Genomic DNA, 12,621 nt, shown 5'->3' with positions numbered 1-12,621 from the left:
TTTTGGGTTTGTATAAGCTTCTAATAGAAAAGAGTTCATCCAATCTTCGAAAATTTCTTTTTCGTTCTTTTTGCAATCTAGATCAAGCATTTTTTCTCCTTCTAGTTCTTGAATTTTAGGAACGTATTTAGATGGTATTTTAGTATACTTCGAATTTTTGCTTATAAAACCTTTTTTGAAGGCATAATTTTCAAAACCTGTTTCCCATTTAAATTGGGTTTGATTATTATTACTAGATGTTCCAGCTTCATCTTTTACTTGTACTGGATGTACTGGTTCTTCATCACTTGAATAGTCTAAGACATATTCTTCTCTTTCAGAAATTTCTGGTTCTTCTTTAATTTGAAAACCTTGCTCCATAGAATTATCTTCTTGAGCCATTTTTAATTGTTTAAAAAGCATTGTAACTTCTTCTAATTTTTCGTCAATATTCATAATTTTAGAGGTGGTCTAACCCTTAGATTTGTTGTATCAATTTTATTTTGGACTTCTTCTTTCTTAGGAATTTCTTTTTGGAAGTGTTTATCAAGTATCTGTTCAAATTTATTTATTATATTAGGCTCTTCTTTTTCTTTATTTTTCTGAAATTTTATAGAAACTAATATTTCTTCAAGCATATCTATTATAGAATTTAATTGTGGGTTAAAAGTATGATGAAGATGGGGATAATTATCTCCATGATAACATTTTTTAGATACTCCGTGTGAAATATAAGTTTTTTCAGGTTTTTGAATTCCTTCAATAAAACTTAAATTAAGATTTTGAGAAAAATCGTTTTGTATTGATTTTAAAAATTCAGTGTCATTACAATTGATATTGGTTAAAATCATTAATTTTTGATCTATTAATTTTGATAGATTAATTATTTCTTCTTTTAAATCTTCTAATTTACTTTTTTCCATTATGTAACGCTTTTCTTTTGCGAAAGGATACGCTTTTAAGTGTAACCTTAGCCACCTTTAGCCATTATAGCCATAGCCACCATAGAATAGGCCATATAATAATAACAAATAAGTTAGTCTAGTGATTGTGACTATTGTGCATTTTCCTTGAGGAAGGGGGTTCGAACTCCAGACTGATCTTTACCAAGTTTGACTGGTTTTATCGGTTATTGAGATAGATTTAAAAAATTATTTAATTTAATCATCTACTAACCTTAAAGTACTTCAAAGCACATATAATAATTAATGATCAACACATGCATACAAATCATATCCATAATAAAATAATATTTTATTTAAAAATATCAATATTACATATAACATGAATATTTTTTGGATACTATAACTATTATGATAATGTGATATTAGAGAAGACTAATAATTAATTAATAATACATAAAAACTACAATATTCTTAAACATATAAAATTAATTATTAAATATTGTTGCTCTTAAACGAAGTAGTAGTATAGTCTCAAAGTGATGAAGTTGTTGCTTCTTGGCCAAGGCCGTCATGTGGAGAAATATAATCATGTTTTATTAATGGTGGATTATTATTCTGATGAGTGGAATCCATCACGCTATTTGCTTTACCCATCTCCAATGCCACAAGCAACTCACAATCTTCAATGTCATTCAGCCACAACCCTAAATTATCCTCACCAAAAGCTTCACCCGCAATCTCTTTCATTCCATTCATAATATCAATATCACCAAAATCAGTGTCACCAAAATTATTATTATTGTTATTGTGGTTGTTGGCTTTAGCTACCTCCATGTTCATCCAATCTCCAACGCTTGTCATCCTCTCCTCACTCGACAGGTAATCATGGAAAGCCTTCGAATTCTCATTGTTGCTGTTACTTCTCTCATGATCGAGAGTGGTACCGCCAAAAGCACACATCGACTCGTGGTCCAACCTTAAATTCTTGTCTCTAAATCCCATAGACAAATCGCTTTGTGGACAATCTACGTTCTGACATGTATATAGTAATTTGTCCACAAAGTTATTATCGTTATTGTTGTTGTTACTATTATTATTATTATTATCAAAATCACACTTTCTTTTTTCACCGCCTCCGGTGCTGCTATTGCCGCTACTACCGCCACCGCCAAACAAAACATGATCAACAGAATTATTAATAGAGTTTATTGGGGATGACTCAAAGACTTCAATTTCTCCCTTACCGTCTTCCTTATTATTCTCCTCGTCGCTGGACGAAGAAGGAGAAATCTTAAGACACTTGTTGATAAGTCTCAATAAAGCTTCTTCTTTGTTCACAACTTTGGACCAAGTAGCACTATCTTTGGCAGTCATATTATCTTGCAAGGTCTTTGATTGAGTCACAAGCCTTCTCAATTTCTCCAGGTCAGGAGACATGTGCTTTATAATTGAAGCCAAAACCGAAACTTTCCATGTCTTCTTCAAATCATGGGGTTTCTTATACGGTGGTGGCCCGTGTCCTTGAGCCAAAAGGCCCTGTTCACCCCACCATGCCTCTGACCCATTAGGCCACCACGGTGGGGCCACACCTTTATCCAAAGGATACCTTCTTTGTGGCGGCACACAGTGTTGCATCAGTGATGAAAGAAGAGATCCTAGTGTTTTGTCTTGAAGATCTTGGAGAAGGTGTATGCTTGACGACTCATCTAATTCTCCCTTTTCAAGTAAGGGTAAATACTTTGCAATTGCTGCAGGGGCATTTTGGTCAAATCTAATATCTTCTTTCCACCATTCTCGTAGACTATCCGAGCTTCCAGTAACTGGCTTACCTATAAATTATAATTAAAATATTTTAATATCAAAGTGAAGACTGAAGTATGACATAAATAAAATAGTTTTTAATAAAAACATAGAAAAATATTAAAATTATTTTTGTATTAATTGTTAAATAAAAATTAAAATATAATTAACTTCATAATTAAAAATTTTAGATAATTTAATAGTTAATTATGCTTATTTTAATTTCTATACCTTTTTCAGGGACGATGCCATAGACGAATCCACGAGCTTTGCAAACCTCCATGATCTTGATCATGTATTTGAGGACAGAGTCTTGTGCCCTAGACATCTTCTTTTTCCTGGACGCTTCTTGCTTGGCTTCTCTGTTCTCAGATTCGTCCATGTTAAGTTTCTCCTTCATCTTTTGGAAAAGGACACGGTCTTTACATATGCGCTTCTTCAGATCTTCATAGTCTATCATTTCATCTTCTGCTGTCAAGGTTACATCAATTTCCTCGTCTTCTGTATCGGACAATTGAACATAGGGAGGATCCATTTCTTCTTGGATCAGCACCATGATGATTTTTTTTATAAAAGAAGTCAAGTGAATTGTGAAAAATATCTGTATAGAAGAATAAATAAGAGTAATTGATATTATGTTGCTAGAACTCGTGAAAGTTATGTACGTATATATAGATATCCACGAAGGTTGTAGAATGGCGGTGTTAGAAGGAGCTAACATCAGCAAAATAATCTTAGCTTAGTGGAATTGTATTTAAGTAAATAATTCATAAGAGTGATGGGACAAAGTAGGTATTACTGAGTTGAAATTTGTATAATGTTTATACTTCTTGAAAAGGCTGGTAAATGTGCAATTAACATGAGAAAATTAAAGGTTGTTTGAGCGAGATAATGAAGAAGATGAGACGGTTCTATTTGCATGCACAGTTGGTAAAAATATTGGGTGATTAGAATTATAATTCCTATCGTCACTAATTTTTGAAAAAAAAATTACACCATTTGTAGGTTGTTGTGTTTTTTTTTATCATCATCTTTGTCATTCTCATTGTTATTACCTTCCCTTTTTTTTGTTTGATTTATTTTTTCTTGGTTTTTCTCTTCTTCTTAGTTAAATATCACGAAATTAATTTAACAACAACAAAATACATTATTTAATTGTGACTGACACAAAAAATTTTTAAAAGACCACAAATTTATAACCTTAATTTATTTAATCAACAAAATATATTTAAATATATTTTAAATTTAAAAAATATATTAAATTATTGTAAATGACATAAGAATGACCAAATTTCATATATATTAGTTTAATACCATACAATCAATTCAATAAAAGACGCAATAAATATTTAAATAAAGAACTATAAATCCAAAATTTTAACTCATTCAACCAACAAAATACATTTAAATGTGTTTTAAAACTAAAAAAATATCAATACCACTTCATTTAGTTGGGAAAGATATCACGGATTCAAAAAATTCTATGTCAAAATTAAGAAATTTTTGTGTCAATTAAGAAATTTTCTGTGTTACATAAATTGTACACAATTTAAAACTCTTCCTCCTCCTCCTTTTCTTCTTCATCGTCATCATCATCTTCTTCTTTTCCTTCTTTATTTTCTTCTTCTCATTTTACATTCTCATAGTTCATCTTTTTCTATCCTCTTAATAAGAATATGTGCCGATTAAAAAGTTTCGATACTGTTTTTCTAATAAATTATACACAAATTAAAATTCTCCCTTTAGTGCTTCTTCTTGTTCTTATCCTCTTGACATGAATAAAAATAAGAATAAAGAGAAGGAAAAAAATAAAAATTATTGCATTATTTACCTAGATTTTTTTTATTTTATTGGTTTAATATTGATAGTAATTAATTATAACAAAAGTACATGTTTTGTAGTTAACCATATGTATTCTTATTATAATTAATTATCATCAACATTGTATTAATAAAATAAAAAAAATTGATAACAATTACCACTAGAAGGAGCAGGGGGAGAAATAAAAAAAACACAACAATAACAATAGAAGAATAACATGAAGAAAAAAATGCCCGAAAAAAAAAACAAGTGGATAATTCACGTAAAGTTTAAATTTAGTTGACAAAAACGCTTAAATATTTAATGAGACTCTTAAAAATAAGATCAATTTAGTCTTTATAAATATTGTATAAACCTTATTTTATCCTCTAATATAATTCAAAAATATTACATATATAGTAAAAATCAGTTATGTACTAAATTATTATAGTATATTTATATATATTAATGCATATTATTTTATATATTTTTTAATTAAATAATTAGTCATTAAAATAATCAAATTTATCATAATAGAATAATTAAATAATAAAACTGTTTTATAATAGCATAATAAAAAAAATTATGAATCGTTAAATATGTATTTTTTATACTATGACTAATTTTTTGTATACATATAACATAGTTTAATAATAATAATAATAATAATAATAATAATAATAATAGTCATATATATTTTTGTCCAATTCTTAAAGTAAGATAGTAAATTAGAGTTGTATATACAGCGTAAATCAAATTTCACCATTAATAATATATATTATTTTTAAATTTATTTTAAGAATATAATATAAATTAATAATAAAATCAAACACGTCAAAATAGTGTAGTGGTATTTAAATAAATCTAAATATAAAAAAAATTTGTATTTTTTTATTAATACACAATTTACGAAAATATAAACCAAATAAATATTATTAAATTTCATCTCTAGCTAGTATTTAAATATCAATTAAATAGCGCTTTTTATAATTTTGTTGAGTAAAAAAGACCGACTCCAAAGTAAAAAAGACCGACTTCATATAAAAAATGAAAATGATGTGAACAGATTTGTCATTTGTGACTCATATGCGCACTCTTATACCAATGAGTTTTGCATAATATAACTTAAAACGTGATCAGATTAATTTTGACGAGTTCCTACAAATTGATAGATAGATAGATCCCGTACCATATATAATATAATTCAATAAATATAATATATATATATGACCAATAATTCAATGAAAGGACAAGTTGAATTAGAGAGTGTATGGAAGAGAAAGTTATGCCCATTCTATGGAGAGATGGTTACTTTCATTGTATCAAAAACGGAAACATAACTTTAGAATGGTGGCTTATGTAACTCAAAATAAATACTCTAGTTGGATTATAATAATTTTGCTTACCAAAGTCATATGCCGACGTAAGAGAGAGATTTAATAATAAAATTCAGTCCATATTAATTAAAATAAATAATTATTTTTAATTATAAAAAATTTGAATGCTGATAAAATTATTATATTCATCAAAATAATTTTTATTTGACAAAAATATTTCATTATTAAAATTTTGTTAATTCCGTTAAAAAATACTTACAAATCTTAGATTACTTATATTATCATGTTTTTCAATATCTTCTATTAATGAACTCAATTTTAATTTTTGTGTGTTATCCAATTACATCAACCATAAAAAATATGATTAACTAATATTTGTCTTTAGAGTGCGTGATAAAGATATAAATTAAGAAATTTTTAATAAAAAATATATAATTTAAATTCTCAATGCATTTATTATGTATTTATTAAAGTAAATTATTTAAAATTTTTTATTACTAATAATTTTAATTTGTACTCTTAGGACACATGTAAGTTAAATTTTAAAAAATAAATATTTATTTAGAGATAAAAACAAGTACATCAGAATCAAAATAATAAATGTTAAAAAATCAAAACAGAATAAAAAAATTAAAAAAAAATAAACCATCGTTGATGAACAGTTGAACACAAAATATAATTATCTAATTCCTTTCAAAAAAAAAATAAAATAAATAAATAAAAATAAAATAAAATCTACAATAAAAAAAGCTAAATAGCAACTCAATTATACTTTAAGATAACAGGAACTAAAACATAAACATAGGTTTGTTAATTTTAACTTTGACAAATCTAAATATTAGCTCCTATATTATCTTCGAGTACTATATCTTAGATTAACTTAAAACAATAATATTTCAATAATAATATTTTAGATATCAATGAATTAAATGATAATTTTTTAATTTTAAAAATTCATTAATCATTTTATTTTAGATTTACAAATTTGTAATAACATAAATTTTGTTAGACTTTGATCTAAAACAAAATATTTAAATTTTTGTTTTTATTAGCTTTGATATTTTAAATATTTTATTTAATTTCAAATGAAAATTTTTTTATTATTTATATTTTGAAGTAAAAAATATCAATAATTTATTGAAAAAGTAAAAAATGAGTTGATTTGTACTTTATTTATATTTTACTTACAATGCTCGCTAAATATAATAGAAAACTTCTTTGATTTCAACCTATCTCTACAAAATTAGCTAATAATACCTAATAAGTAATAACGTACACTTTTTAATTTTTACACTTGGAAAATGACTGAATCTTTTATTGAAAGATTAAAAAGCCATAGAATTGAGCTTAATTGAAATTATTTTCATACGAGTATCACTAAGATTTCAGTCAAATTTTTCTTAATAGAATTTTTTTATTTCTTCATTGAATTTGAATTTAAACCCACTGTGAAAAGCTCGGTTTGTGGGTTCAAGTCTGGTATAGAACATTATTATTAATGTTTAGGTATTTTTTTATATGGTTATTGTTGTTATTGTTACATATTATTATTGTTGTTGTTATTGATATTCTTTTTACAATTTTGATTCTCATGATTTAGGCCAAAAATTTGATTCGTGTTCAATCTTTTTTTCATTTAAATTCGTTCTTATGATTCAACTTGATTTAAAAATTTTCATTGATGCTGTGAAAATTTTTGTTGCTGATTATGCTTTATTTTCTTAATAATAATTTTATTTAAATTTATTTTAGTGTTTGTAGAAGCAAAAGTATAAATTTTGGATGATGAACAAAAAAAATCGAGTATTTTAAATTTTTAATGAAGTTGTTGGAAAAAGGTTGTTAGAGAAAAGTATTTTGATCCAAATAACGATTTTAAAACTAAGTTGAACTTTAGAGATGAATTTAAATATAAAAAAAATGTAAACGAATAAAATTTTTTGCTTAAATTTTCAGAACCAAAATCGTACTTAATCATTACTCTTATTATTATTGTACATCTAAATTTTTTTAATTTTATCTATAATTTTTTAGAAATATATTATATATTTACTAATTTTTGTAGATCATGATTTTTATAATTATTGTAACAATTCTTCAATTTAGGTAAAGTGTTTTGAATTTTGTGAACCGTGCATTTCATGAACATTCATGCTAGGATTAAAAATAACATATGAGGAATGTACCCCATCAAAAGATGAAGAATGTATCCAATTTCTGCCTTTACGTCCATACCTTTTACGTCCATACCTTTTTGTTTAATTACTGAAATGAAGTAACTAAACTATGAGACGTACGCATAACGAAGCTTTCTTTCTGCCACTACCTATTATGCTATAAAAATAATAATTAAATTACTCGTCACTGTATAAACATACTCATTTTTTTTTCCATTACAACGGAAACATGTTCACATTTCTTCTCTAATTGTTTTCTTATCTGTTTCTAGCTACTAGTGAGTACTTTGTTATCCTCTCTTGTTCTGCCCATACTATAATATGCAAAATCTTTTTTTTTTTTAATACAAATAAAGATATAAACATATTATTTCTTTGAATACACAGGAATAAAAAAATGGTCGTCTAGATATGCAGAGTCATTTTATTATTGGCGTTTCCAAAATAGAAATGAAAATACACTCTAATCCATCAAGATATGCAAGTGAATATATTATTTTCTTTTTTCACTGTCTTTTATAACATCTTAGAAATAAAAAATATTAAAAATAAAATATAAATCAAATAATGAAAAAATAAAATATTATTTTGTATTTTAATTTTTTATCTTTTTATTAAATTCTAAAAATAAAAAACTAAAAATAAAAATAAAATAATAAAAATCCGCTATTTTTAAAAAAATTTAAAATCAAAATAATTTAATAAGGGAGAACGGTATTAAAAAAATGAGTGGAACAAATGCCGAAAAAAATTTTATTGAGTAGGTAGATAAGCAACATATTTTTGCACATTTTAATAAAAAAATCAATATATTTATAGTGATATTTTATTTTGTTATAATTTAAATATTATTATTATTTATTATTATTATTATATTATTATTATTATTATCTATTTTACGTGCCATCGATTTTATTATGCATGCATCCCATTTTGTGTATACGATTAAAATGTGAGCTGTTTATTATCCATTTTGCAGATGTCATTATTATTATTATTATTATTATTATTATTATTATTGTCTATTTTAAGTGCCATCGATTTTATTATGCATGCATTCCATTTTGTGTACGGTCAAAATGTGAGCTGTTTATTATCCATTTTGCAGACGTCATAGAAGAATTGGTGTGGTTTTTTATTTTGCAGGCGTCACTACTAATAAAAAATAGTTCCGTATATTTTGGTAATCATTTTTCTAGGTCCGTATTAAAAAAAAATAATTATTTTTATACATTTATTTGTATAAAGAACCTGCAAAATCTAGGTAACCGACTATAAGTCACATTGATCGCATTTCCATCTTCAATTTGGACTTTGTTTTTTTTTTTTTCTTTTTAATTAAATTACAAACATCTTATGTCTGTTGTCTGAATTTGGCTAATTTAGATTGAATACACTGAAGATTTTAGAACCAACTTTGTTAGGTAAATAATAAGGGTCGCAGCTAACTACTCCAGCTAATTAGTAACCTTTTTTAAATTAATTTTTACAAAAAATGTTAATTCAAATTACATCCAAAATTAAATAAAAAAATATTTAAAATTTGAAAAAAAAAGTTTAAAATTAAATAAAAATAAATATTCAAAATTATTGTAAAAAAATATTTAAAACCTAAAAAAAACATTTGAAACGTAATAAAAAGTATCCAAAATTTAACAAAAAAGAGATATTTACAATTATTTTAAAATTCAAAACCAAACAAAACGAAAAATCTATAAATATTAGAAAAAAATCAAAAACTAAAAAAACACTACAATAAATTCGGGTTAAGACAACTCTTTAAAAATATTGTCTATAATAAAAAAAGTATTGTCTTTTATCAAAAGCAATACTTTTCGACAAAACGCAACGCTTTTTGGGGGTTGACTATACGGCCATTACTTTTGGTTTAATGCAACACTTTTATGTATCAAAGAGAATCTTTTTTGTGACAACCTTCAAAAAACGTTGCCTTAGAAGACCCGAACACAACGCTTTAGATAAGACTTTATGGCAACATTTTTTACGAGTTATATTTTCTAATACATAAAGTAATATTTGTCCAAATTTTTTTAAGTTGCCTTTTGACATACCTAAAGTAACACTTGTTCAAATTTTTTTTAAGTTGCCTTTTTCATAAACCTAAAGTAACACTTATCTAAGAGTTTTTTGTATTACCTTTTAAAATATCTAAAGCAACATTTATCTAAATTTATTTGGAATTATCTTTTTAAAAAGATATATAGCATAATTTAATAAAATTTAATTATTTAAACTAAATTTAATAAATAAAAAGAAAAGATAAGCTAATATATTGTATATATATTAAATTAAAAGGTTGTTTCAAATCCAACTAAATAAATTTTAAATTCATATACTTGTAAAATTCAAATCAAAATATACATAACTAAACCAAAAAAAATAGATGTTTTCTCATGAACTTCAACAAATAAATAAATGCCTAATTTCATCAGCTTTCGTTCTCTTCGTCAATTCTTCCATAACGCCGATCTATGTCAAGGTTGATCTCCATAGTCTTCTTACTATATATGTAGCTAATCATGCCGTTATCTCTCAAGGCATGAGCCTTCGTAATCTTCTTCATGTTTGCAGTCCAACCATACTTACCTGTGACCTAACAAGTAATCTATTAAGCTAAACATCTTCGTATCATATAAAATATCAATCAAAGAATAAAATCATATTCAATACTAAAGAAAACAACGATATAGTGTAAATGTAACACAATATAAGGACCAAATGAACATCACGACTTTCATCATACCAATTAATCACCATGCCATAGGTAATAAACTCCTCTACAAAATTTGCTTACAATTCTAAACACAGATACACAAGTTCTATGTAAAATTTGCACATACCTCCAATTCTAAAAGAATAACATCCGTGACAATAACATCATGAGTTGGAAGAGGGAATTGAGACAACTTCAGTACCATATATAAAGAACAATAATAAATTTAACTCAAATTTGAACTTCAACACTAAAACAAAAGAATGAAAATAATATTTCTTTTTTATGTAAATAACCATGATAACTGTATTTTGAAAGATATTACAACAAAAACATTAGAATACCTCAGACGGTCTAGCACTCCATAAAAACACTCACAGTCGAAATTGAGGCAAGCCATAAGTTCTAGCGGCCAGAATTTCCAAGCTCCACCACATATTACATTAGCATCTCCCGACAAGACAACAATAATGATATATATGACATCAAATAGCACTAAAAAAAACTAAAGAAAAAAAAACAAACACCTTGAAAACTAAAATTTTAATAGTGTCACAAACTGCTCTTTTTGTTCCTTCTTTTTTATTCTTTTTCCTTTAACTTGAATCCTATTGAAAGAGCTTAAAGATATCACATAGATTAAATGAAAGAAGAAAAAAGAAAAGAAAAGAAAAGAAAAGCCTCTACCGAAAAAACATGAAAATGCTTATTAGCATATATTAATAAATGATAATTCAATCATATGAATATATGATCTATGAGATGCCTAATACTATTCTCACATACATCATCATATAATTACTAGTCACATTATTTACCTTAGGTACATAAATTCTAGCATCAATTTCTCTGAATGTTCTGACTTTACCTATAGTAATCCATATCAGACCAGCTTTTGAACTGGATCACCATGTTGGTGGCATGAACTAGTGTTTTAAGTAGCTTGTTAATCATTTTTACATCATTAGCTAAAAAATTAATGAACTACTCTTCATCAAAGATATCAGAGAAATTGTTACAAAGCGAACAAGAGAATATAAAATCTAACTATAACCAGTTAATCAATTACCTATTGTCCTGAAAAAAATGGAGACATAAAGCTTAACATACATAAACCTAGGGTTCAAGCCTTCTTCTCAAAGGATTGGGGCTTGGATTTGAGTTGGATTTCGAATTGGGCCATGGACAACAACTTCTTGCCACCCTGTTATCTTGGATATCGGTCACCACCGTAGACGCGATTCTGACGATTTGGCGTGCTTACTCATCAATTCTACGTGAATACTATTTCTCTGAGACGCAAAGCAAGAACGTTATGAAATGGAGGAATAGAATCGCAAAAACGTATGATTTTTCAAGTTAACTCGCGATTCTTGTCAGCAGCACTAATAGTTAACCATTAACAAATTAAAATCAATAATAATTAACAAAGTGGCAAGCTTTCTCTATAAAGGAGTAAAGAATAAAATTTACATTATTCTCTATGAACTATTTAACTCAATCAAAGTGGCCAACAGAACAAACAAACAAAAAATAATAATTGATTCTATATGAAATAGTTAACTCAGTGAATTATGAAAATTAATTATTCTATAATTTACATTAAAAATGAAGAAATCAAAGGTAAAAAGTACCAGAATCAATGTGAAAAACCAGAAATTGCTGAATCAGCAATAACCAGCATAGAGTATTGCACTTCAGTGGAAAAGTAGTGAAAAATCTGAAATTCAACAAAATATCAATCAAGCCAGTCTAAACAAATTGAAATTTCAGACTCAAGAATCAAAGTAGCATGCTTAATTAACTATGAACTAAGACAAAAGCTGACAAGAAAATTCTAATTTTAATCTAAATTAACCTAATCAGCAAAAATAAGTTTGACTAAATAA

At 26.0% G+C, this 12,621-nt stretch overlaps 1 protein-coding gene across 1 annotated transcript; it reads right to left on the bottom strand.

The window, feature by feature from the left end:
- Nucleotides 1-1,415: 1,415 nt before the first annotated feature.
- On the bottom strand, nt 1,416-3,120 carry LOC107464321 (ETHYLENE INSENSITIVE 3-like 5 protein). The gene is made up of 2 exons (XM_016083251.3): nt 2,916-3,120; nt 1,416-2,713 (listed from the first exon to the last, which is right to left on the bottom strand). The coding sequence occupies exons 1-2, from the start codon at nt 3,082-3,084 to the stop codon at nt 1,416-1,418; spliced, it is 1,467 nt and encodes a 488-aa protein (XP_015938737.3). The 5' UTR covers nt 3,085-3,120.
- Between the last annotated feature and the right edge of the window lie 9,501 nt (nt 3,121-12,621).

This window comes from Arachis duranensis, chromosome 9 (assembly GCF_000817695.3).
Source record: "Arachis duranensis cultivar V14167 chromosome 9, aradu.V14167.gnm2.J7QH, whole genome shotgun sequence".
Taxonomy (NCBI): domain Eukaryota; kingdom Viridiplantae; phylum Streptophyta; class Magnoliopsida; order Fabales; family Fabaceae; genus Arachis; species Arachis duranensis.
The sequence above is the reverse complement of the archived record's forward strand: the minus strand, read 5'-3'. Positions and strand labels throughout refer to the sequence as shown.

Coding starts and splice junctions, on each gene's coding strand:
- LOC107464321 (XM_016083251.3), bottom strand. CDS start 3,084: ATGAAGGAGAAACTTAACATGGACGAATCTGAGAACAGAGAAGCCAAG. Junction 2,714..2,915: donor TGGCATCGTCCCTGAAAAAG/GTATAGAAATTA, acceptor TATAATTTATAG/GTAAGCCAGTTACTGGAAGC.